Here is a 26,817-nt window from a genome sequence, read left to right on the forward strand (position 1 = left end):
TCCCATAGATTTTCGATCTATCCCTGTGGGGAGTCTCACTAGATTACTGTCAGATAATCCGGCTTCTCTGGGAATGGGATCTATGTGAACAAAGCTGACAACGTGGTCGTAGGTCCAGTGCAGAGAGATATATCACAGGATATCACGGGATAATTTGAAACATAAATGGAATTCTCAGTCAAAATAAAGAGAACTCTCGCAAATAAAAGAATGGGTAACTGATATCTTTTCACGACTTTATTTCTTGAGTGAGCTCAAAATGACCGTAGCCTTTAAAAAAAGTGTCCTAGCAACGGAAGTCTGAAGCAGCTTTTGTCAATGTTTGTTAATTTCATTTTAGGCTAATAGGGGATGTTATTTAAAAAAAACTGTCTAGTTGCCTTCAGTTTACAAAATGAATCAAAGTACACAATTATGCGGCATACAAATTATTACTTTCTTTTCCTTATTTCTACTTTTCTTTTCAGTAATTTTATTGTAAGTTTTTTTAAAGCTGAAGAGGTTCATTTAGCTTCATCTTCAATCTTCATATACCCTGTACAAGTCTTCTTGTATTCTGTTCCATGAAAAAAATTTAAAGAAAAAAAAAACTGCAAAGGGTGGGGGAAGAATTTGGACACACCCCCCCCCCCCCCCCCCGTCTCAATATAGCTGACCATGACCGTTATATTGAACTCAAAGCTGCTTTTGCCCTAGTCTTAAATTATTAACATAAGTCACATTGCTTTTATTTATAAACAATTCCAAAAAATGTGTTCACCATGAAACGTATAGTGGTATGACAGAAATCAAAACGGTTATTTTTTTCACTAGCACCAGCGACAATACTTATAGAGAAAAGTGTCACCTTGAGAAAGCCCGTCAACAAACGGTGACGAGTGGCTCAGCCTTGCTCCAGGCGACGCCATTCCCAACTACGAGTCACGGTGATTTTTGGTACGTAGGCGTCCGCTCCTCGCTTACGTCTGATGATTTAATCCAAAGACCCCATTTCGAAACAGTTTGGTATTTATCGAAATGGATAAAACAGTTTGGCATCAACCTCCGCATTGCAAAGGTTTGACTTTTAAATTTCAATCCGTTAGAATTATGGTTCTTGGTTTCTGCTACCAAACCTTTTTACACGCCTTGGGTGTTGCCAACGCGTATCTTTTCATGTTTTTCAAGTTTATCAATTTTTAAAATAAATGTTAATATAGGCCTAGTTGTTCTAAAATTGAATTGCCTTAAATAGAGTAGTCCCATTTTCATCGGCGCAATGCCAAAACTGTGAATAGGCATTGGCTTTTGAAATGACTGAGCGAGTTCACCTCTTTTGCTCAAACGCCAGGAGCGCAAAAATGAACATCTTTCTCACTGTGTTTTAACCTACTGGATTTCGCTTGCAGCAAAATTGCTCTGATTTTTAAGTGCTCACACATGCCAACCCACTTACACGGATCTTTAAAACTAAGTGTTATAAATAGCAGCCTACTCTCCCTACTTCCGCGTCGTATAGTATATAGGCTACAGTTAAAATAATCGACGTCAAACAGGCGAGTTTAATCTTCTTGAAGCGGATTTACGCTTGTAAGGCATAAAAAAACCAAACGTGCTGTCGGAAACTGGCAGTAAGTAACGGGACCAAGACGGAGACAGAAATTTAAACTGAAATAAACAAGAGAAAGGGGAAAATTGACATATCACGAAAGGTATTTTCATCTCAAACAGTTTTACATCTTACATCTATACATGTTATTTATAAAGAGATGCTAATTTTATAAACTTTGACTGTCTCGGTTTATTCAGTGATTATAACTTAAATATCGGTGATAGACGGTAGAAAGGAGAGAGAGAGAGCAAGAGAATACAAACGAAGTCTACGTAAACATCTTTGTATCATGCATGTTGGCTTTATTTATTTTATTTTTTGCGATACATCATGTACTGTGCTACTGAACACATTTCTTTAAATTCATGAATCACAGATGTATTAGCCGTTTTTCTTGTATTTCTACAATTTCATCCCATGTCAATTTTCTGTCATATTCTCTCCAGAACGCAACATGCCGAAAGCCTGCGGTGTCTTGATATTTGTGCTGTACTTGTATCAAGCCATAGGACCAAGTGTGGGGTTTGGATTGGAAGGAGTTTGCCCGGACGAGCACATAACCTGCTCTTGTGGCCAAAACGGGGCAACTATTCAAGTGAATATCAAAGCGTAAGTCACCGTTTTATTGCTGTCTTCGCCCCCACTTTGAACTGGGTTTTTGAAGTAGTCGAGTAAACACATACCTGGACACACTCACGAACTTTCTCTCTCTCTCTCTCTCTCTCTCTCTCTCTCTCATCTATTCTGTCTCTCATACACACAAACCCCCACAAATACACACTTTCACACATATTCACGCGCGCACAAAACACATAGAGAGGACTGCACGGACAACACGCAAACACGCGCACGCGCGCGTGCGCACGGACAATTGACCAGTGCGTCATCCATAAATTCACCGTAACTCATCGAAGTTGTTCCTTTACTTCGTATTTACAATTGTCATCAAATAGTATACAAACTTTTGTAGCCTGTTAATCAATTTGATGTCGAGTTTGGTCCAAAAGTCCGAAATATTACAGTTTTAATTCGCAAACTGACAAATCCGCAGTAACAAACCTTGGATTGTGAAGTGACACGCGCCTTTTAACTTAAGTGTATTAAGACCTTCATGCTAAATGCACCTCGTACATGGATTTCGATAAAGTTAACGTAATGCAAATTTTCCTTAAGTTATTGAATATCCTGTTTGGGTATACTGCAAAAAAAAATTTTATTGGCGACACAAATAATAAGTTGCGAGAATTTACATAAATGAAAGACAATTGCAAAAAAGGCAAAAAAAAAATTAATTAAAATACAAAGCTATGAAATGTCTTTTTATGGCCAACCGCAAAGTTACACGACTTACGTTCCTAATTGGTAACGAGGAACTTACACCGTTTATCTCCAGCAAAACTTTAAATTACATGCATTTTCCTTATTCCTAAATTGACCTGTGGCTTACATATCCATCGCTTTTTACTTAACACGTAAATGATTATGCTCAAGCAATCGTAATTTTTGTCTATTTCCTTGCATTTTGCCAGACATGAGTCTTTGTATACCGCAAAGTGAAATATGCAGACATGACACAGGTCTTCTTTTATTCTCAGTTAACTTCGCAGACATCGTTATTTCTTTATGACATCAAAAAAAGAACAGGGGAAAGAACAAAAAATAATTGGTTGTGTTGAAAGCTTTTAGTCATAAGAAGTACATACGTACAACAATTGCAAACGCACACGAAGTAGGAAAACAAACTTAAAGGAGAAAGATAAGAGAACGAGTGCACTTTCGATTAACAATTCTTTTTAAAAACGGACCCACTCCTTCATTTACGTGACAATTGTTGTTGACAAAAATATGACAAGAAAAAAATCACAGACCAGCTGAAGTAGCAGACCTACCGCTAGGCTTCATGGAAAAATCAACTTGAGGAAAACAAACAAAGAATGGCTCCGAAATGAAAAAACGTCTATTGAGAATTTTTGCAGCACCATATATACGTAGGGTTATTATCTCCATTTCAATAACCTACATAGGCTTTTACGAGAAACTAAAAAAAACTTTTCTTTTATCATTTCAGTTGTGTGCATTTCTACCGTTGGAAACCGTACTGCAAGATATGTGACAAGGATAGCTTTAGCAGCGAGGCGGAGTGCCAGAAAAGAGAATTCTGTGCCACGTGTAGCCCCAATCAGGGAGAGAGCTGTGTCTCTTGTCCCCCCGGAAGGTTTGGCGCTACTACGGAGTGTAGGGGAGGTACGTTGATTAGCCACGCCCCCTCACGAGGCTTGATAATTTTGATTACACTTTTCGACAATAATCAGATAATCAATTGATAAAGAATAAGGAATAGAGTAGAAAATAGTTTTAAAAAACAAATGAGGAAACAATTAAACTTGTCATTTTGCTTATGGCACGCAGACAAACCTTTAAAATGTACACATTAAATACTGTTGAATCTATTGAGCTCAGCTGTCTAAAATTCGTAATGCTGCGGAAACATTATGTTCTACACTTTGGGACAACGTTATAAGATTTTTCCCAACTGGCCGATCATTGAGCTTTGATTCTGCAACTAAAGCGATGCTTGTGCCTCCTTTCTACGACCACAGCGATGCAAGTTTCATGGTCCCACGAAGGACGCAGAAAGGACGCCCTCCAGTGTAAAAGGGCTTAACCGAACGCTCCCCTTTCCGGGTTTCCCGATAAAGCTCACTCGTCTTTTTCCATGTTCGTTGACATTTCTAAACACAAACGGTTGAAAAGAAAAACAAAAGAACCGTTTTCCGGACATAAAGTACGAAAGTAGGCCAAGGTTAAATGAGTTAAGGTTATCACATTTCAGGCAACGTGCTATTTAAGTTTACAGCCATAATGTTGTTTTATGAGCCTTTCAGTAACCCAGGGTGGCATTTTCTGGAAAGACTTATTCTTACGCACGGTTAAGATTTAAATGGGAGTTTTTCGTCCTTAAAGAATTCTTTAAAATAATAATAATAATAATAATAATAATAATAATTTATTTATAGAGCAAAAAAGTGCTAACGGATACATTTTACAGCTCTCTATACTGCTCATTTTACATATTGTATGTATATATAAATACGCAGACAATTAGATAAATAAGAAATGAGGATTCGAAGGTAGTGCAGACTTTAACACAATTTTAACCCACTAAATCATGATGGACATAGGGAGCGTTTTATTTGTATTGTATGCCTGAAAATAATTTTCAATTCCTAACCCCCAAGGTCACTTGATCACAATTTTGTCAACTACCAAGAAGATGTTTTTCAAAACAATGCTATACTCAAAGCGTGAAGTTTTTCAAGATTATTTTGTTTCTTTTCAGTTTGTCAATGCCAGAACGGGGGCACCTGTAATACTTTTGACGGCAGCTGTTTCTGCAGAGATGGTTTTACTGGCATTCACTGTGAAATCGGTTCCGCTCCTCCTACAACAACTAGGCCTACTACTACTTCTACTTCTACTACTACAATCGGTAAATAGAACAACTTCATTCGTGCTTGTATGATGGATGAGAGAGAGAGAGAGAGAGAGAAAGAGAGATTGTGAAAGAGATTATACGAAGAGCGAACGAGAGAACAATAATTAGCATTGAACGGTATTGCTATTATTGCATTTTAAATTGAATTTTATTTAAAATCATTAAAACGTCCAAGACCAGTATGAAAGTTAAAAACTTAAAATTTTTATTTAGCAACAACCGTCGCCATCACTTGTCCGGCTTTACCCAACCCTCCCAATGGTCGGGTGTCAGCGAATACTGCGCAGGCTCAGGGGTCAAAGGTTACGTACACCTGTTTCCAAGGATACCGATTAGTTGGTCCTTCAGAGCGCACTTGTAACGACGGTGTGTGGAGCGGACAGCAACCACAGTAAGAAAAAATATACTGGATAATCGCCCATTCTAACGATTATATGCAATGTTTTTTTGTGCTATTTACAATAACATATACATAAATTATCCTAAGTAGCAATAGGGCATTTTTGAAATTATTGGATAAGTGTATCTTTGTTTAACAAGATTTGTACTGGCTGAATTGAGATAAAAACAAATGCAGTATTTCCTAAATGATCCTAAATCCTTGCCGATTATACAAGCGTCATAAGAGTTAAAGAGGCGAACAATCAGTGCACGGTACTATTAAAGTACCTACATAAAAATAAAATCATATCTAAATTTAAAAAATCATTTTCTGAGCTTAAAATCGTTTCTTCTTTGCAGTTGTGAGTTGATCCGTGTGACATGCCCTACGCCTACAGCGCCATCTAACAGTAAAATCAAAATCACTAGTGCTAGAGAGGAGTACACACCAGGGATGAGGTAAGATCAATTAAAAATTGAGGAGAAAAGGAGAAAGCAAAAGAGGCAACCCAAAATTTAAAAAAGGAAAAAAGACAGAAAGCGTGAAAGAAATTGAAGTTTAAAGGAAACAAAAGAAGAAAGAAATTAAGAAAATTAAGAAATTTAAAAGAAAGAGGAAAAAAGGATTAAAAAAAAAAAAGAAAACGTAAACGGTTCTTTACAAAAGCCATACATTCAAAATTAAAAGAAAGTAAAGCTCAGTTCTTATTTACCGCATGCTTCTCAATGCGGTTTACAATGGACGCCTGGTCATTTCTTTTACTCTTGTACAGTCTGGCTGTCGAATGGGGAGGATGCATAAGAAGTCTAAGATATTTTCCGGAATTTTTGTCGAAAGATCCCCTTGGCATGTTTAGATATTGCTGCATTTATCAAACTAAAAATTATGAGGCTCTTTTTCATTTCAGGGTGGAATTTGTGTGTGATAGCGGCTACTCACGACACGGCGCCGCCCTTGTGGTAGAATGCAGTACTAGCGGAAATTGGTCCTCCACCAGCGGGAGATGCAATCGATGTAAGTAGAAACGGGAGTTGAATATTTTGATTGAGCCACGATAATATATTTTTTGCGACAGGATATATGTATCTTTGACGTTAATGGATATTTACAAAATATGAGAAAAAGCGTTGCTTGATATTCCTTAACTTAGAGCAATAACCGTACACTGCGCTTGGTTGGTTTGCGAACTTTTGGTTCCCCGTTTATACTTTACGCAAATTACTTAAAATGACAGGCACCGAAGATTCCTGGTGACGTGTTTTGATGGAGTTTTGGACACAAAATATTAACTTCATTCTGTTCGTAAGTTCTAAACAAGCATTATCTCCTAACGTGGTTTCCAGTGAATGTTTTTAAAGAATTACGATATAAATTCATTTTCCTACCTGAGTTGTAATGTCGTTACTCAGGAAATAAAAAAGCCGCGATGTTTTGTATTCAAAGGATGTTTTACGCATGGTATTTTACAGACAAATAATATAGGTTTTCAGTCGTGAAAGCCGCTTACTTTTGACGCGAAATCTCGCCCACCGTATCTTTATCTGTAAAGCATTTAAAGAAAATCTTTATTATTCTATTTATAAACTGATTTTTTAAACGTAGATACTCTATATATCAAAATAGTCGCCAAGAAAAAAAACATAATGTCACTGCATATTAACGACATGCCATTTACAATTTGTACTATTTTAAATACATTTTTTTATCACCACAGTCTGATCATTTCAATTTTATTTTCCGTAGTCGTGACTTGCGAAGATCCTGGTCTTCCCAAAAATGCCATACGCCAAATTACTGTAGGCCGGTCAGCTAACAGCGTATTCGGGAGGTAAGTCTTCGTAGATAAACGTACATTTTTGTAAGTCACTTTATATTATAAGCAACGGTTTAAGATTGCTTATTTCAGCAGAAAAATGATGTTAACGACGAGGCTATTTATTCCTATTTCTTATACAAAACACTTTTCAATCTATGTTAAGCATGAAACATCTTTCTAAGTTAAATTTTCGATATATTGTAAACATTGACTACTGCTTCGTCGTCATGTAAACCATCCTTTAATGACTATTTTTGTTTTAATTAATAACATCAGGTTTTTGTAACTATTCTCATTTTTTCAGACTGGCGAGAGGAAGAGGAAGGAGCCGCCTAGGATTTGTATCAAGAAGCAGTAGCACGCCTCCCCCCGCCATCGAGATCCCAGATTCCCAGGTTCCAGAGGGGCACTTCAAGCCTTACACCACCCTGGTGTACTCCTGCGAGTCCAAGCACTACCAGCTCGTAGGGGGCAAAAGACGCGTATGCCTGTCGAATGGTAGATGGACGAATAGGCAACCAGCTTGTGTACCAGGTAGGTTAACAACCATTCAGCTTGTGTACCAGGTAGGTTAACAGCCAATCAGTTCGTGTACCAGGTAGGTAAACAGCCAATCGCCTAGTGTACCAGGTAGGTTAACAGCCAATCAGCTTGTGTACCAGGTAGGTTAACAGCCAATCAGCTAGTGTACCAGGTAGGTTAACAGCCAATCAGCTCGTGTACCAGGTAGGTTAACAGTCAATCAGCTTGTGTACCAGGTAGGTAAACAGCCAATCAGCTTGTGTACCAGGTAGGTAAACAGACAATCAGCTCGTGTACCAGGTAGTTTAACAGCCAATCAGCCAATTGCATTAGTTAGGTGAACAGCCAGGTTGTGCACTAGCACAAGATTTTGTAGGTTTAGTAAAAAAAACAGCTAGAACAGCTTAATTCAATACTGCTTTTTTATATGATACGAATTCAAGAAAACATGCTGCATTAAAATTCAAGTAACTAGACAAGTTCCAGGATACAGTTTTAAACCTGGAAAAAAAAATGAAGAGAGTGCGCGCGACAAAAATGTAAATGTAATTTAATTAGTTTGATCGAAAAAAAAAAACTCCAAAAGTGGTTCAAAGAGCCCCGGCAATGATTCAAGGCTAATTGCCATACCTTTCTTTTCGTCATTTTCAGTGTGCGGTAAATCAAACGCTCCTAGACTTCCATTCATTACGAACGGAAACGTCACCGAAATTGGGCAATGGCCGTGGCAGGTCGCCCTCTACAGGCAAACCGTTGACAAGGGGATGGCTCTTATCTGTGGAGGCGTTCTTCTCAACGAGAACTGGATTGTGACGGCAGGTAGGTTGTTGGCGATCCCTGGTTATTTGTCTACTGGCCTTTCTATTTGAATTCAGTTACATCAGTTCTAACGGATGAACGGAATTGTCAGGGATCTTTCTTATGCTGCTGTGGACGTGCCCCCTTCCTCTTGATAAAACAATGTTTTTTTAAAATCTATTGCTCATGTTTTCCAACAATTTCATTCAAATAGTTCTTAAATTTTATATGAAGTATTCAACACACATACTGGTGTTTACAAAGTAATGTTATACATTCACGGCAGTGGACAAAAATAAATAAATAAATTTAAAAAATAATTAAAAAATAAAAAAAATATGAAAAATAAATAAATAAATAAGGCAACAGCCAAGTGCTAAGTTGTAATTGTTAAGCAATGCCGCATGCAGCTTGTTCATATCTTCCATCCATCCATATTGCAGGGCACTGTGTCGTGGAACCAGGGACGGCATTTGTAGCCTCAACAGCCTCGTTCAGGATAAAGCTAGGGAAATATTACCGAGACGACAGCTTAGACGATGAGTTCGTGCAGACATTCCAGGTAATTTGGTATTATTTATATTTGCGTGGCATGCCAGAATGGACAGAATTATTTAACACATGGTTGGAAATTCAAGAGAATAAATCCAGTCGACAGTGTACAATACGATAGGCTCTGCATTGTGCTATATTTGTAAAGAAATAAAAGTTTGCTTTCCTGTCACCGTGGAATATGTGTAAAAATAGTAAAGCTTACATCTTTTGAGCAAGGTATTTATAAAACATCTTCATGCTACAAGGGGGAGAGCACATTCTTAATACATTCTAGATTTAAGGGATAACTCTTCGTATGAGGTCCGCTATTCACGATAAACACATTGGGAACAACTCATAGAAATATAATACATTCTATTTTACCACCAAATTATTCTGGAATCTGTGCTTGCCATCGAACCATGTGACCTCTGTAATAATCTCTAAGAGATTATTATTACGAACAGATTATTATTATCATTAACCATTGGTTAGTTTGGGAAAATTGTTCGTTTATCCCTGGAAAATCCATTTTTCGTCAAAATAAACTGTTGTTATCCCTTTAAACAAATCAATTCAAAACGCACAGAGCCCGACATTTATTTTCCCGTTTTTTTTTCAGGTTGAGGAAATCCACCTTCATCCCAGCTTTGAACCTCTCTCCCTTGACGCAGACATTGCTCTGATGCGCGTTCCAGACCCGGGGGCGGTGTTTACTGACCGGGTCCGCCCTGTTTGCATGACTGACGTTGTCAGTAGTGACACACGGGTGAAGGCGGGGAATAGGGGCGTGGTCACGGGTTGGGGGAAGAATGAGAACGGGCTGTACTCCGACGAGTTAATGCAGGCAGTCATCCCGGTGGTTGATAGCCAAGTGTGTGAGGAGAGCTACGTGACGTATGCTGGTATGTTTAATGACGTTGCGTGACGTAATATAAAGGACAAATAATGTGTTGGTGTGAAAATTCAAGAAAAAAAGGGTTTTTATTAGTGGTTCCAAACTTTTGCGTTCATGTATTAATCTCAATTTTCTCCATTTATTCAAACTATTGTATCAGAGAGCAGTTCCAAGAGAAAGACGTCACCATCTTTCGCCATTATGAGAACAATCTTAACTCATGGTTAAAATTGCCCTTCTCAATAAGTAATAGATCCTTTCTTAATAGTATTTTTAACACAGTCAATACAAAAATGATTTCATTAACTTCATTCACGAGTTGTATTTCGTATATATTTGTTGTAGCCAGTATGTGAACAACAAGCATAATTACAATCGTGTTCTATTTTGCCACACCAGATCTAGCCATGCCAGTGACCAGCTATATGTTCTGTGGAGGGTACGCAGAAGGACAGTTTGACGCCTGCTCTGGAGACTCAGGAGGTCCCTACGTGTTCCCGTCTGGGACAGGTATGTGAATAAGTGAAAAACTCGTATTATCAAGAGCTTAAAAAAGTTAAATTTGTTTCTCAAAAAATGAAAAAAAATAGTAACATGTGTACGTGATGCTTTATCTTTTTCTTTCCAAATGTTGAGATTTCAATTGCACAAACATTAACATATCTCTACTTTTTCCCCAGGCGATTCACTTCGTTGGTACTTGGAAGGTTTAGTCAGTTGGGGCAGTCCTGACGGATGCGGGAAGGCAAACCAATATGGCGGCTACACACGTGTCTCCAGATTTATTGATTGGATGAAAAGTATCATGTGATGCGTTGCATACGTTTGATGGGAAAAACACGTACATGCGACTCACGTTTTCTTTTCATTCATAATGGATGATTTCAATAAAAATGATTCTAAAAGAATACATGATGTGATATTGGTAAAAGATTGTAAATAGACTGGTTTTATCTAATAAGAAAAAAAAAGAGAAAGAAAAAAATGAATCAATGGTAAAGATTATACTGTATGTCAATACAAATTCAAAATAAACAATGAATACTTTCCCAATGAGCAATTCAAATAATTTATTACAAAGACTGCTTACATCATACAAGAATCCTGGCAAAGCTGTTGGCCATATTGGAACGGGTTTCCAATATCTCTGTTGTATTGCCATGAGAATTTTATATCAAAATAGCATTAAAGGCTCTATGACTTAATATTACCATTAGTAAGTTATATTAATATGACCTGTTATGGCTTTTTTTTAGAAAATAGGGAAGCCAATTAAATCAGAAAGTAAAATACCGAAACTAAGATCGCATTCACAACGAGTTGAGCCAGGCTTTACAAATCCTGGGGACTAAATATGGCAGACGTACATGAAAGAAAAACCGCCTAATCTTTTAATAGTCTCTCCGCCTCTCACACGTCTCCCCACACGTCGTCCCTGAGGGGTACAGTCATTAAATCTCGGCTCCGTTCGCCATGAATTGAATGAATGAATTGGCCCGTAGAGCAGCTATGAATCGGGATCAAAATCGTGAAAACACCCCCCCTTCCAGTTCGATCAGGCGTAGGGAACAAGACAAACATCAGCATCAGAACGAACTGCGCCCTTTGATGAGACTGCATACGCAAAAATTCTGCCCTCCTCCTCCGTCTACTGGGGCTGGGTATCTCCATGAATATCTCTGTGAATATCTCTGGTGACATTATCTCCGTAGATAGCCGATTCAATGCTGATCTATGGGCCAATTCATATCTTTTTCGTCTCTGTTTTGAAAGATAATAGAACAGAAGAGCTTTTTTCATTCGATCACCTCCAGCCGCCATGCTTTCTTCACCTAGAGTTTAATTGATGAGCATGCGCACTTAATATTTCTCAGGTAGCTTCAGCATGGCGAACGGAGTCGATGACTGTACCCCGCAGGGACGACGTGTGGGGAGGCGTGTGAGAGGCGGAGAGACTATTAAAAGATTAGGCGGTTTTCCTTTCATGTACGTCCGCCATATTTAGTCTCAGGATTTGTAAAGCCTGGCTCAAATCGTTGTGAATGCGGTCTAATTAGACCTTCTGAACCCAAGATAACAGTACCAGAAATCCAAGCAATTCAAGTAGAGAGGAACTACTAGTGCTCCTCTCTAGTAACAGACAACTGATTTCTACTGGTAGAGCAGATTGTATTGTATGTAAATAAATTATTTTTACTGTATATCATAAAGGGAATTTTCTTCGTTTTTTTCCTTATAGTTTTAGTTTTTTGTTGAATAAATTAAAATTTATTCAATAACTCAAGTATCAGCAATTTTTACAATTCTTCTTTAACATTCCAGCATAGCTTATGGGCACAAGTATTTCATGGTGCAACATATTGCTTTTACCATAGAAGTAGAGAACTACTTCTATGCTTTTACTAAATTACTTTTTTTTCTAAAACCTGGAAATAAAGATATCATACATTCCAGTTACTCATTAAAAGACAGAGAGAGAACTAATACAAAAAATCAGAAAACTTTTCACTCAATCTTCTTGCACTTGAACTTGCTTGCTTAATAGTTAAAGGGATAATAACTCTTCGTATGAGGTCTATATTTCACAATAAAAACATTGAGAATAACTCACAGAATTATAATATATTCTGTTTTATGACAAAAACAGCAGTTATAGCTATTATTCTGATAATATCTGAGCTTGTCTTCAGACCACGTGACCTCCATTTAAGGCTATACTCTGTTATAATCTCTTAGGAGATTTTAACATAAAACCAAACTTTTTAGAAAAAAACCAGGGACTAACTTTGAATGTAAAAATGGATTCATTAACCACTGGTAAGTGTGGGAAAATTCATTTTTTTTGCCAAAATGAAGAGTTATTATCCCTTTAGGTTATCAATTTCTATTTCTCCCTACTTTACAATAGGTATATTAATACTGGTTCCTACTGAATATGCGTCTTGTCATTCCAGACTTTATTTAATTTTAATATATCATGTTGTTTTAATTCAATTATACAAAAAAAGAAAAAAGCTGCATTCTTCTGAGCGTCCAATCTTGAAGGCAGTTTTTGCATCTACGTTTTGTCAGAATTGGTTCCTGCTGAATAATGTTTTTGAATGGCCAACCTAATTTGAATTGTTTTATTTTGAATAAATAAATAAATAAATAAATAAATAAATAAATAAATAAAGACAACTGAATCATGTTCTGGGTAGTGAAGACTGTCCATCTCCTTTATAGTAGTTGTTGAAGTTTAACCTTAAAAGCAGCTCCTGTAGATGTTGTTGGTACCCACGCAATGCCAGCTTGTTTACAACTTAAAAAAAAAAAAGAAATAAAACAGATCAGGAAAAGACATTTCACAGAAACAATCCAAAAGATGACAGAATACAAATAAGGTAGGTCAAGCTTGCTAAAATAATACAGCAAAACCGATATAGTTTAAACAATATGGTGAATCTTTAAAAAGTTAGACAAAAATTAAACTTTGTTTTAAAGTTGTAAACAAATACACACAAAACAGCTAAAATCTGGAGCATTTTTTCACACCAACCTTTGAAGAGGAAAGTAGAGAACTCCTTGAACTGTTCGTAACTGTGCACCATGTGACTTTGTGCAGGGTGGTAGAGGGAGCCACTTTCCGGGTCACGTTGCCATGGATATGACACTAACTGGGTACGAAACTTCAGAATGAGGCAAAAGATGTCTTGTATAATCTTCATGACTGGTTTTGCCTTAGTTGTTAACAAGCATCTGAATATGTAAAATAACAGAAAATACTGTATCTCAGTAATATCTCAATAAATAAATAAATAAATAAATAAATAAATAAATAAATAAATAAAAATATGAAAATAAATTTAAAAATAGACATAAAATAATGGATAAAACAAAATTGTCACAAAATGAGGACTTAATGTCTCTTGTATTCAGTGATTCATTTTAAATTAAAGATGAAGAAAAGCAGACTGCAGGGATTGTTGTAGAATCCATTGGTTACACTGTACTCCATGATGCCCGGTTCTTAATACTGTCTTTACAGTCTTTCCATATTTTAGTTAATATTCTGCACACAGATTATAACCACCCAGGTCACAAATGCATAAACAAGTAAAATGAAAGCTCCCAGAAAAACTATTATTTTAAATAATGTTAGGGAAAATTCTCTTGTTAATCATTCATCACATAATTCCAGACTTCATGTATAAATGTATTCTGGTCACACAGTCTGGAATGCAACCTCCATATTCTTATCATGCCTGTGCATACATCATTTGAACAGTTTGTCTGTTCATTGCTCTCACAGTGTGCCTATCTCGGCAAGGGGAGAGACCTAGAGCAAAGTTGTGAATTCAGTACAATCAAAACTTGTTTGAAAGCAAAACAGAGCAATCAATTAAGCTGATAGCATTTCTTGGTACAGAATAGTCATTTGTTTCATTTTGTGACACATAAAAAGGAACCAAGCCAAGAACACACAACTGGAAAAAATGGATCAAATAAAATTAACTGTGTTACAATTTTTAAATCAAGCCAATTCTACTCTTAATCAATGAATGAAAAAATTGTTTGGTTTAAAAAATTCTCATAGACACCAAAATCTGACCAAAACACAACTGTGAACTGTTTCAAAAGCTGCCTAAACCAAACTGTCAACAAGTTGTCGACCACAATATTCCTGTGTCCACATTATTTGATCCATTTTCTCCAGTGTAAACCAGACATGTACAATGTGTCTCCTACTTAAGTCAACATTTCATCAGGTCGCTTATCAGTAGGGAGGTACCTGGCAAGGGAAACACTTCACAGGTAAGCTGCATAGGGTGATATAGGGCAGGGATCGCCAGGAAATATACACCTAGATGAGGTATTGCAATCAACTTAACCAACCACAGTCTCATCATAGTGCAAAAATTGCTGAAGTTTTTTCGTTTTTAATATATAAGCAATTCAATGAAAGAGGGTTATCTCGGGGGGAGGTAACAGTAATGAGAAGTAGACTTTAGGTAAGTTGTAAGAGTGCAGTCTCACTCAACAAGATTCCTAACTGTCTAAAAAAGGTAACATTCCTCACACTTTCAGCTTTTGCACACTATTATCTATCAATGCAAGTATTTATTCAATGATTATGTTTGAGTGTTATGCAATGTGAAAGTACATAAGTACCTAAAAATATCCTTAAACAAATCACATAAATATTTATATTGCATGTAATATGCTAATAAACAGTGTAATCAGTAAAATGTGCTCTGTATTAGGGGTGCTATATACCATAGAAATACACTTGGGAATCATTATACAACAGTTTAATTATTAGGGGAAATCTTGTTTGGACATTTCAAAGCTTTAATTTCAGATCAGATCTATAACAGATCAGATTGAGATTGCTGAACTCCAGTTTGCCAGCAAATGCCATTAAACATCATAATAGTAATACTATCCTTAACTCAATAATAAATAAAATTCAACTTTAACTTTCTAGCAGCCTGCATCGCAGCCAGTACCACAATGTCGTCCTCCTACACTGTATCCAATTATGGCACCACTGACCAGAATGACGTGTCCAATTCGGACGTGAAGGTGAAGGTGTTCAGCGACCAGCCATACGCTGGGATGGACAAGGACACGTTGCTACGATTCTCTCAGGCCCCATTGTGGCGCCACTTGAGAACGGCCATTCTGAGTGTTTATATACTGGGCTGGTTGGGGATACTTGGCACCATCATTGGGTGAGAAAAAGACATTTTGCTCTTACTTTAAAAAGCTTGGTTTTATTGAATTAATAAGCATTTAAGGCCCCATTCAGAATAAAGGACTATCTAGTCTGAGGGTCAAATATGGCGACCCACTAAAAAAGCTTGCCATCCAATCTGCTGATAGACACTGAATAGATATCTCTTGGGGAAGTATTCAAGTTGGTAGGCCATATTTGATCCCTGGACTAGTAAATCCCCTATTCTGAATGGGGCCTAAGTGTCAGCTATTATTATACTCAGTACAAGCATCATAGTTCAGCAATTATGTTCACGCTGTCAAATGGAAATGCTTAAACCTTCTATTTCACCCTCAGTGTCAGTGTTGTGTACCCACGTTGCCCAGCCACTCCCCAGTTGGAATGGTGGCAGAAGTCCATCGTCTACCAGATCTTTCCTCGTAGCTTCCAGGACTCTAATGCTGATGGCAAAGGAGATTTGAATGGTAGGCAGGAAAATGAGTTTCACAAAATGGCTATGGGTCCTAAATCAGTCAAAACTTTTAGTCCTAAAATGTGGTGTACATGTATATAGCTATGACAAATTATACTGTTCATTTAAAAAATCTTTAATGTATTTGGCAGGTATCGAGTCCCGTCTGGACTATATCAAAGACCTTGGCGTTGGTGCTGTGTGGATGGGCTCCGTCTATAAGAGCCCTATGAAGGACTTTGGCTATGATGTGTCTGATTTCAAGGATATAGATCCCGTGTTTGGTACACTGGATGATATGAAGAGTCTGACAGCAAAAATGAAAGAAACAGGCAAGGATTAAGTTTTAACCAAGCTGCAGACCATCGGAAAATTTTTCATTTTTTTCAAAATAAATACAATATGTAACATAAAATAATGGAAATATATTTGAACTGATGTCATGCTTTTGGTTGACTGTTTTTACGATCAAATGCTGGACTAAATATTTTCACATTTTGTGAAATACTTGGAACTAATCTTAATATATATATTTTGGAATATTTGTGTATTGTATCCTTATGTTAGCCTTACTGATAAACCCTGATCAGGTTCAACACACAGAACTAATTTTTAACCAACATGTACTTTTTATTAAGAAAACGCCACATGAAACTTTGGAAATTTATATCTTTTCATCATTAAAAAAAATTTTTTTTCGATAAGACACTAGAACTAATGCATACACTACCAATAAAGTGTGCCTATCATTTTATCTTTAACTTCTAGTATGATGTGGTCTTTTAGGTCTCCACCTGATACTGGACTTCATCCCCAACCATACCAGTGACCAGCACCCTTGGTTTAACAACAGCCGCCATGCCACTGACCCCAGTGACCACTACTACAGTTACTATGTCTGGAGAGACTGTGGGAATGACACATACAGGGACTACCCTACCAACTGGGTAAGATAATACAGACTATCCTACCAACCGGGTAAGATAATACAGACTGTCCTACCAACTGGGTAAGATAATACAGACTGTCCTACCAACTGGGTAAGATAATACAGACTGTCCTACCAACTGGGTAAGATGGTAGACAAAGACTATCCTACCAACTGGGTAAAATAATAGCCAGAAACTATCCTACCAACTGGGTAAAATAATAGCCAGAGACTATCCTACCAACTGGGTAAAATAATAGCCAGAGACTATCCTACCAACTGGGTAAAATAATAGTCAGGGACCATCCTACCTAATGGGTTAAATAAGAGTCACAGACTATTCTACCAAGTGGGTAAAATAATAGTCAGAGACTATCCTACCAACTGGGTAAAATAATAATCAGATACTAGTCCATACTAACTGGGAATAAGATAAAATACGAGATCGGCAAACATTTTTTATAAACTTAATATGAACTTCAATGTTTTTGTTTTGTTACTGTCCTGTGGTCATAAATAAGTTTGCACTGTACCTTTCAATAAAAAAACTTAACATATAAATTATTATGTTATTATTCATTCAGGTTTCAGTGTTTGGAAACAGTAGTTGGACATATGACAGTGTCAGAAAGCAGTGCTATCTTCACCAGTACCTGAAAGAGCAACCAGATCTGAATCTAATGAACCCTTATGTCCAAGAAGAACTGGAGGTGAGAGTTTTAAAGTGAAGACAATATCTGATTGTCTGTTTCTCTTGATCTCCCTATACATCCAATAATTTTGGCCCAAATAATTACTCTCCTAAAGTGCTATCATGGCCACAGATAAAAAGGTTTATGCTAATCTGAATGGTGTGATTTGAGCCATTTGGATAAAAGGAATGTGTGCTTGCTCATACCTCCATTCACTTTGTATGCAAATTAGTTTTTGATTTGCTGATCTGTAAGTTTTAGTCTTGGTAATAACTTGACAAGTAACAAATTTATCTGGCCTAATAATGAATATTCACCAGTTGGGTCTAAGCTAACATTTGGATACAAGGGTGGGGTGGTGTCAGATGACAAAGGCTGTTATGCAATTGAACCATGCTGCATGCTACCTCAAGAAAATTCATTTTAAGACTTTCAAATTGTCTATACTCATCTACAGAATATTCTACAATACTGGATGGACCTTGGGGTGGATGGTTTCCGTGTAAGTGCCACATCTCACCTGTTTGAAGACTACCTGTGGCGAGATGAACCCATCATTGACAGCTCCAAGAATCCGGTAAGCAACCTTCACATGGCCTTTATTTCACATTAAGTGAAACTGTAACTTCAATTCTTTGGGCAGTGCAAAAAATGATGCTACAGGCATTGGACAAAGTTCAAAAGTTCTCGGTAAAAACAACTCATTGTTTGAAAAGTCATAATTATTTTTCTAAGCATATACTAGTAGTGACCTCTGCTTTATTTCTTCAACTGGGCATTTAAGCTTTTTGAGCCTTTTCTTTGCATGTAATTTTGACCTTAACTCAGACCTAGACAAGCTAACCAACACCATCATTGTGTTGGTTTACTTTTAGGTCGACTACCAAAATTTCTACCACAACTTCACGATCTCTCAGCCAGCCACCTTTGACATATTGGCAAAATGGCGGGCTCTTTTGGACCGTCAAACAGAAAAGGATGGAGTTTATAAGTAAGAAAAATATTTAAAATATTGTGTTTTATCTCGAGGGTCAGATATTGGACTTGTATTAGACTGGGGCTAAGAATATTCCTCTGTCTGACTCATTCAAATGAAAAAAATGACTTTTGTAAATAAAAGTTATGTCGTTTGGCAAAAATTTATAAAAATGGCACTGTAAGTTTTATGGCTTACAATAATAACAACCTTCAGTTTCTACCCCAAGTCTCAGAGATAACTGAAACCTTATCACCAATTGTACAACATTATGTCTCTGGCATTACTAATAATATTATGAGAGTGGAATTCGATAAAAATAACCTGAGAGTGTTTAATGCAGAGTAACAAAATAATTTATGACTTTCTCCATTAAGGCTCCTTATGGCTGACGTGACAGATGCATCAGAAGAGGACCAAATGAAGTACTATGGCTTGTATGGCCGTGACGGTGCTGATATGCCCCACAATTTTGGACTTCTACAAAAGTTGAACAGAAACTGTGGGGGAACTTGTGTGAAGGATGTGGTAGAAGACTGGCTGTCCAATATGCCCCTAGGAAGATGGCCTAATTTTCTGGTAGGCAAAGTCTTTATAACATTGGCTGTGGTTTTGATCAGAATAATTTAGTTAACTCCTTTTTATTACCTATGGCACTGCTAAGCAGGTCTCAAAGTCCTGGATTTAATATTCTTCTTAATTTTTGAACATTTTACAATTCAAAAACATTTCGGATGGTCTGGACCATAAGCTAGTTTAATGGTACTCATGTAGTGAGGCACAAAAGATTTTTTTGAAAATTTTCTTAATTGCAAAGTTACTAGTCATGCAAACTCTATCATGATATTTCTTGCTATCTAAACAGTTCAAGTGTTATCTTCATTAAAACCACTTTTAGTTCACTTTGCTACAGAAAGTGTCAATAATTCTGACCCCTCCTCCAGGTTGGTAATCACGACTACCCAAGGATCTTGACCAAGATGGACGCACAGTTTGTGAATGCAATAAATATGTTACTGCTACTTCTCCCTGGCACTCCCACTACTTACTATGGGGAAGAGATTGGTATGAATGACATAGCACAACCCACACCACCACAAGATCCCTGGGTATGTTATCACAGGTTATACAGGGTGTACTGTAAGTGTGGACACAAATATACATATGATCACTTTTTGTAACTATCTATATATATTTTTTTTAATATTTTTTTGTGACTGAATCTTGCAAAGTGCATCACAATTTTAAAAATCACACAGTCATTAATTAATATTTCAAAGAAATAAAATGTTATTCATATTTTTTTAAATTTAAAGTGGAAAAATGCATTCTGCCTGTTGAGCCAGGACAATCTGAATAGGACATTCTAAATTGCCACAAAGACATATCCTTCTTTTAGACTATACGGAAAGTAGATCAACATTAGGTACTATTATAAAACATGTAATCAAACATTTGGGCAATTTATAAGTTAAATATGAGGCTTTTTACTCTAAAAGAAAGAAACTTTTCCAGAAGTTTAGCTATTTCTTTTTTGTTGTTATTTAGGGCAGGGACCCAGAGCGTTCTCCCATGCAGTGGAGTAATGCCAGTTTGGCAGGTTTCTCTAACTGTACGGGGAATTATGTCTCCCAGAGATGTCCCTGGCTTCCTGTCAACCAAGATTACCTAGCTGGTGTGAATGTACAGGTAAGTTAAAAAAATCATGTAGTTTTTCCCAGATCTTCTTAAAACAATAATAATTATGAATAAATAATATTCATAATTTAAAAGTAAAAAATGAATTAATAAAATAACCTTTATCAACTAGTGCTTCAACCTTGGACACCTAATCATAGTTTAAGTGTGCTACTTGCAGCTGAGTGAAGTGTCAATTAACCTCATCATCCTTTTTTTTAAAAAATAATTTCCATCTTTTTACAAATTTATCATATACTATCATATAATGATTACTTATGAATAATAGCTTATCATAATGCTTCAGGCACAAGAACAAGACAAGGACTCATCTCTAAACCTGTACAAGTCTTTAGCCAAGCTACGACAAGAACCAACGTTCCTACATGGTAACATGAAATATGCCATTGTGGATGATGATATCTTTTCATATGTGAAGGACTGGCCAGGGGAGACTAAGTAAGTATGGTACCAACATAAACCATAAAAAATTGATGACATGAATATTTCTCTGTTAAGTAGTAAAAGAAGAAATACTAGGAATTCCTCTGACAGGAATGAAAAGTCTTTTCTGTACGTTAATTTGCCTGCAGGTGTCAATACAACCTCTGTAAGTTCCACTCCCTGCCTCCAGAACCAAATGACTGCACTTTCTATCATCGGCCAAGAAACAAAGATTTATATCTGGCTTTGGGACCTTAACACCAATTCATATCTTATACTGAGTTGTCTGTAAACTATTTTGTATGGTGTATCCAATATGCTGACTTCAGCATTTTAGTTATATTGTGTTTACTAACATCACAAAACTCATTTCATTATAATCTGTACTTTAAAACCCTGTCAAGCATAACTCGTATCAGATGTCAATTTTTGTTTTCTAGTTATATGGTGGTCATCAACCTCAGCTCAACCAACACAACCCACACTTTAGACCTGACGTCTTATATCCAAACTGCGGAGGCGGACATCGCCGAGACAACCCGCCTCAACATGGACCCATCCCTGATCGTGGGAAACAGCATAGTTCCCGATTCTGTGCTGTTGAAAACGGGACAAGGAATTGTGCTCAAGTGGAAATATTCTCCAGTTGAAATATGGCACAAGGATGAATCTTAGATATAAACTGATTGGTTGAGTCCAGTTGAAATATGGCACAAGAATGAATCTTAAATATAACCTGATTGGCTGAGGCCAGTTGAAATTTGGTACAAGGATGAATCTTAGATATAAACTGATTGATAGAGTTTCAACTGTATGAGGCACCGAAGTCAGATCAAATCTTGTTTTTGCTTCACTACATTTGACCATTTGTTAAAAAATTGGAGAAAAAGCAAGTGAAAAGTTAAAAAGTATTAGAAGAGGCATTTTAGTTATCATTTTCAGAATCATTTGATCTCTCCGGATTCTGGAGTGTCTATCAGTTACCCTGTCTTAAGTTCCAATCTACAACTAAAATCACAATTATAAGGCAATGAGGAATCATATTGTGGAATATATATGAATTAAACTGTGAAACAAAGTTTGATCATTTTTTCTGAGGTCATTCAGATCAGTTTAAGGCCATGCAAGGATTAAACATTTGAAAATATGTTAATGGTATTGTTCAAACTGAACTGAGTCAAATCTACATATGCTTAATTTTCATCAAAGAGGCACAGTTGAATGTTATTCATCACATTTTTTATCAGTTGGAAAAATAAATAAATAAATAGAATTATTTAAAGCATTTTGGTTCATTTTTTCTTTCGAGCTCCTTTTGTCTGCCTGCAAAACTAGAGGATCAGAGAGGCGATACCGCCTCCGAATATTGTACCACCAGCTGGAGCAAGCGCATTCGTATAGACCCCAACATACACAAAATAAGGGACACAGCCACCAGTTTTGTGCTTGACAAGCTGTAAAAATGCAATCAACAAGAATTTTTAAACTATTGCAAAAAATATATATGGTACAATCAAATTTAAGTTCTTCGTAAGGTAGGTCAAGGGTCAATTTCAAGGTCACGGTAAATTGCCAGTATATGACTTCCTATTCAAGTTCAAGAGTAACTATGGACCTATCTCTGTCAAGTTTGAAGTTAAAAGAGAAAGAAATTAGCAGAGTTCAGTTCATGATAAAAAGTAGGTCAAAGGTCAATTTCAAGGTCACACTTAGATTGCCAGTATAGGACTTCCTATTCAACTTCAATAGTAACTATGGACCTATCTCAGCCAGTTTTGGAGATAAAAGGGAAGCAAAATTTGCAAAATTCAGTTCATGGTGAAAAGTAGGTCAAAGGTCAATGTCAAGGTCACATTTAGATTGCCAGTATATGACTTCCTATTCAAGTTCAATAGTAACTATGGACCTATCTCTGCCAGTTTTGGAGATAAAAGGGAAGCAAAATTTGCAAAGTTCAGTTCATGGTGAAAAGTAGGTCAAAGGTCAATTTCAAGGTCACATTTAGATTGCCAGTATATGACTTCCTATTCAAGTTCAATAGTAACTATGGACCTATCTCTGCCAGTTTTGGAGATAAAAGGGAAGCAAAATTTGCAAAATTCATTTTATGGTGAAAAGTAGGTCAAAGGTCAATTTTGAGGTCACATTTAGATTGCCAGTATATGACTTCCTATTCAAGTTCAATAGTAACTAAGGACCTATCTCAGCCAGTTTTGGAGATAAAAGGAAAGCAAAATTTGCAAAATTCAGTTCATGGTGTAAAGTAGGTCAAAGGTCAATTTTAAGGTCACATTTAGATTGCCAGTATATGACTTCCTTTTCAAGTTCATTAGTAACTATGGACCTATCTCTGCCAGTTTTGGAGATAAAAGGGAAGAAAAGTTTGCAAAGTTCAGTTCATGGTGAAAAGTAGGTCAAAGGTCAATTTTAAGGTCACATTTAGATTGCCAGTATATGACTTCCTATTCAAGTTCAATAGTAACTATGGACCTATCTCTGCCAGTTTTTGAGATAAAAGGGAAGCAAAATTTGCAAATTTCAGTTTATGGTGAAAAGTAGGTCAAAGGTCAATTTTAAGGTCACACTTAGATTGCCAGTATATGACTTCCTATTCAAGTTCAATAGTAACTACGGACCTATCTCAGCCAGTTTTGGAGATAAAAGGAAAGCAAAATTTGCAAAATTCAGTTCATGGTGTAAAGTAGGTCAAAGGTCAATTTTAAGGTCACATTTAGATTGCCAGTATATGACTTCCTATTCAACTTCAATAGTAACTATGGACCTATCTCTGCCAGTTTTGGAGATAAAAGGGAAGCAAATTTTGCAAAGTTCAGTTCATGGTGAAAAGTAGGTCAAAGGTCAATTTCAAGGTCACATTTAGATTGCCAGTATATGACTTCCTATTCAAGTTCAATAGTAACTATGGACTTATCTCTGCCAGTTTTTGAGATGAAAGGGAAGCAAAATTTGCAAAGTTCAGTTTATGGTGAAAAGTAGGTCAAAGGTCAATTTTAAGGTCACATTTAGATTGCCAGTATATGACTTCCTATTCAAGTTCAATAGTAACTACGGACCTATCTCAGCCAGTTTTGGAGATAAAAGGAAAGCAAAATTTGCAAAATTCAGTTCATGGTGTAAAGTAGGTCAAAGGTCAATTTTAAGGTCACATTTAGATTGCCAGTATATGACTTCCTATTCAACTTCAATAGTAACTATGGACCTATCTCTGCCAGTTTTGGAGATAAAAGGGAAGAAAAATTTGCAAAGTTCAGTTCATGGAGAAAAGTAGGTCAAAGGTCAATTTCAAGGTCACATTTAGATTGCCAGTATATGACTTCCTATTCAAGTTCAATAGTAACTATGGACCTATCTCAGCCAGTTTTGGAGATAAAAGGGAAGCAAATTTCGGAAAGTTCAGTTTATGGTGAAAAGTAGGTCAAAGGTCAATTTTAAGGTCACATTTAGATTGCCAGTATATGACTTCCTATTCAAGTTCAATAGTAACTACGGACCTATCTCAGCTAGTTTTGGAGATAAAAGGAAAGCAAAATTTGCAAAATTCAGTTCATGGTGAAAAGTAGGTCAAAGGTCAATTTTAATGTCACATATAGATTGCCAGTATATGACTTCCTTTTTCAAGTTCAATAGTAACTACGGACCTATCTCTGCCAGTTTTGGAGATAAAAGGAAAGCAGAATTTGCAAAATTCAGTTCATGGTGTAAAGTAGGTCAAAGGTCAATTTTAAGGTCACATTTAGATTGCCAGTATATGACTTCCTATTCAAGTTCAATAGTAACTATGGACCTATCTCTGCCAGTTTTGGAGATAAAAGGGAAGAAAAATTTGCAAAGTTCAGTTGATGGTGAAAAGTAGGTCAAAGGTCAATTTTAAGGTCACATTTAGATTGCCAGTATATGACTTCCTATTCAAGTTCAATAGTAACTACAGACCTATCTCAGCCAGTTTTGGAGATAAAAGGAAAGCAAAATTTGCAAAATTCAGTTCATGGTGTAAAGTAGGTCAAAGGTCAATTTTAAGGTCCCATTTAGATTGCCAGTATATGACTTCCTATTCAACTTCAATAGTAACTATGGACCTATCTCTGCCAGTTTTGGAGATAAAAGGGAAGAAAAATTTGCAAAGTTCAGTTCATGGAGAAAAGTAGGTCAAAGGTCAATTTCAAGGTCACATTTAGATTGCCAGTATATGACTTCCTATTCAAGTTCAATAGTAACTATGGACCTATCTCAGCCAGTTTTGGAGATAAAAGGGAAGCAAATTTTGCAAAGTTCAGTTTATGGTGAAAAGTAGGTCAAAGGTCAATTTTAAGGTCACATTTAGATTGCCAGTATATGACTTCCTATTCAAGTTCAATAGTAACTACGGACCTATCTCAGCTAGTTTTGGAGATAAAAGGAAAGCAAAATTTGCAAAATTCAGTTCATGGTGAAAAGTAGGTCAAAGGTCAATTTTAATGTCACATATAGATTGCCAGTATATGACTTCCTTTTTTAAGTTCAATAGTAACTACGGACCTATCTCTGCCAGTTTTGGAGATAAAAGGAAAGCAAAATTTGCAAAATTCAGTTCATGGTGTAAAGTAGGTCAAAGGTCAATTTTAAGGTCACATTTAGATTGCCAGTATATGACTTCCTATTCAAGTTCAATAGTAACTATAGACCTGCCAGTTTTGGAGATAAAAGGGAAGAAAAATTTGCAAAGTTCAGTTCATGGTGAAAAGTAGGTCAAAGGTCAATTTCAAGGTCATAGTAAGATTGCCAGTATTTGACTTCCTATTCAACTTCAATAGTAACTATGGACCTATCTCTGCCAGTTTTGGAGATATAAGGGACTAAATGTTATAATTTTGGAGTTACCATAATGTGCCTTAAATTTCGTACAGAAAAAATTAATTAAAATAAAGAAAATGTCATTTTGGTCAAAATTCTTGAAATAGGAGGTGCTCTGAAGTTTCAGAAGTTCAAATTTGATGAAATAATGTCATTTTTGAACACAAGTTGTCTGCTTTGCCAAGCCTTATGTTTTATTTTTCCAGAGTTCAAAATTTATTATCCATTACCGTACTGCACATTTTGCTTTCACCACCAATATGTACTTTTTGATACAGCGTAACTCGAAAACCGTATGGAATACAAAAAAACCGAGGCCACCTGAAGTGTTGGGCTTTACATGCTCTACAAAATGCAAAAAAGAATGGGTCTCTAGCATTAACGGTTCCCGAATTAGAGACAGTTTTCAGTTTCGGTATCTTATGGCCGCTACTCCCGTGAAAATGCACCGATTGACCCCAAATTCATGGAGATGAAAGATGACCTGAAGGGTAACACTTTCCTGTGTGGTGTCTGTGTGGTGTCTGAATAACAGGGCAAAAAAATTTTTTTTCGTAAAAAATTTCATTTTTTTGAAAATTTTGGCCCATTTGACCTTGAAGTAAAGGTCAAAGGTCAAATCCAAGGGTATATTTGAAATCTACACATATGACTTTTGGAAAGCCGTCTATAGAAATTTTTCCCATAACTCCTTCCGTAGGGTAGATAATTAGCATTTAATTTTGCCATTTTTAGACAAGGGTGCATTGCAATGAGTGCCACACCCAGACCCCAATACCGACAAAGCCCAAATTTTACGTGGAACGAGTTGAGATTATAGGTGACCTAAATCCATGAGATGGGTACAGGGGCCCTTACCGTCTAGGAGGAGAAGCGGTAACGGTAGCCATCCGGCGGAGCCAACGGAGCCAACGGAGCCGGCGGAACGATCCGGACGGGACCGAAACCATGTGTACCGCCAGCGCTAACGCTGGTGGTACAATTATGTTGTCTCAGTGGATAAATAAAGCTTTTTTTTTTTTTTTTTATTGACACAATACAT

The 26,817-nt window shown here is 36.6% G+C and overlaps 3 protein-coding genes across 4 annotated transcripts in view; 2 read left to right on the plus strand and 1 right to left on the minus strand.

The window, feature by feature from the left end:
• The first annotated feature begins 1,511 nt into the window (after positions 1-1,511).
• LOC106162089 (clotting factor C) lies at positions 1,512-11,290 on the plus strand. The gene is made up of 14 exons (XM_013539220.2): positions 1,512-1,691; positions 2,038-2,200; positions 3,660-3,835; positions 4,932-5,081; positions 5,301-5,478; positions 5,829-5,927; positions 6,377-6,483; positions 7,213-7,297; positions 7,590-7,819; positions 8,459-8,626; positions 9,049-9,167; positions 9,762-10,044; positions 10,437-10,547; positions 10,718-11,290. The coding sequence occupies exons 2-14, from the start codon at positions 2,046-2,048 to the stop codon at positions 10,846-10,848; spliced, it is 1,992 nt and encodes a 663-aa protein (XP_013394674.2). The 5' UTR covers positions 1,512-1,691; positions 2,038-2,045; the 3' UTR covers positions 10,849-11,290.
• LOC106180599 (gamma-tubulin complex component 6-like) overlaps positions 11,091-26,817 on the minus strand; it is a 35,254-nt gene continuing 19,527 nt past the window's right edge. For both annotated transcript variants that reach the window (XM_087014857.1, XM_087014856.1), the window contains exons 30-31: positions 13,576-13,775; positions 11,091-13,338 (exon numbers count right to left, since the gene is read on the minus strand). In XM_087014857.1, the coding sequence (XP_086870983.1) occupies positions 13,223-13,338; positions 13,576-13,775 (316 nt within the window). In that variant the 3' untranslated portion in view covers positions 11,091-13,222. The remainder of the gene's footprint in view (positions 13,339-13,575; positions 13,776-26,817) is intronic.
• Positions 14,801-22,167, plus strand: LOC106180600 (amino acid transporter heavy chain SLC3A1-like). The gene is made up of 13 exons (XM_087014859.1): positions 14,801-14,831; positions 15,505-15,751; positions 16,093-16,220; positions 16,360-16,539; positions 16,994-17,154; positions 17,720-17,845; positions 18,285-18,404; positions 18,703-18,818; positions 19,181-19,382; positions 19,748-19,912; positions 20,352-20,492; positions 20,788-20,939; positions 21,365-22,167. The coding sequence occupies exons 2-13, from the start codon at positions 15,531-15,533 to the stop codon at positions 21,597-21,599; spliced, it is 1,947 nt and encodes a 648-aa protein (XP_086870985.1). The 5' UTR covers positions 14,801-14,831; positions 15,505-15,530; the 3' UTR covers positions 21,600-22,167.

Source organism: Lingula anatina, chromosome 6 (assembly GCF_051362555.1).
Source record: "Lingula anatina isolate TDL-2025a chromosome 6, LinAna3.0, whole genome shotgun sequence".
Taxonomy (NCBI): domain Eukaryota; kingdom Metazoa; phylum Brachiopoda; class Lingulata; order Lingulida; family Lingulidae; genus Lingula; species Lingula anatina.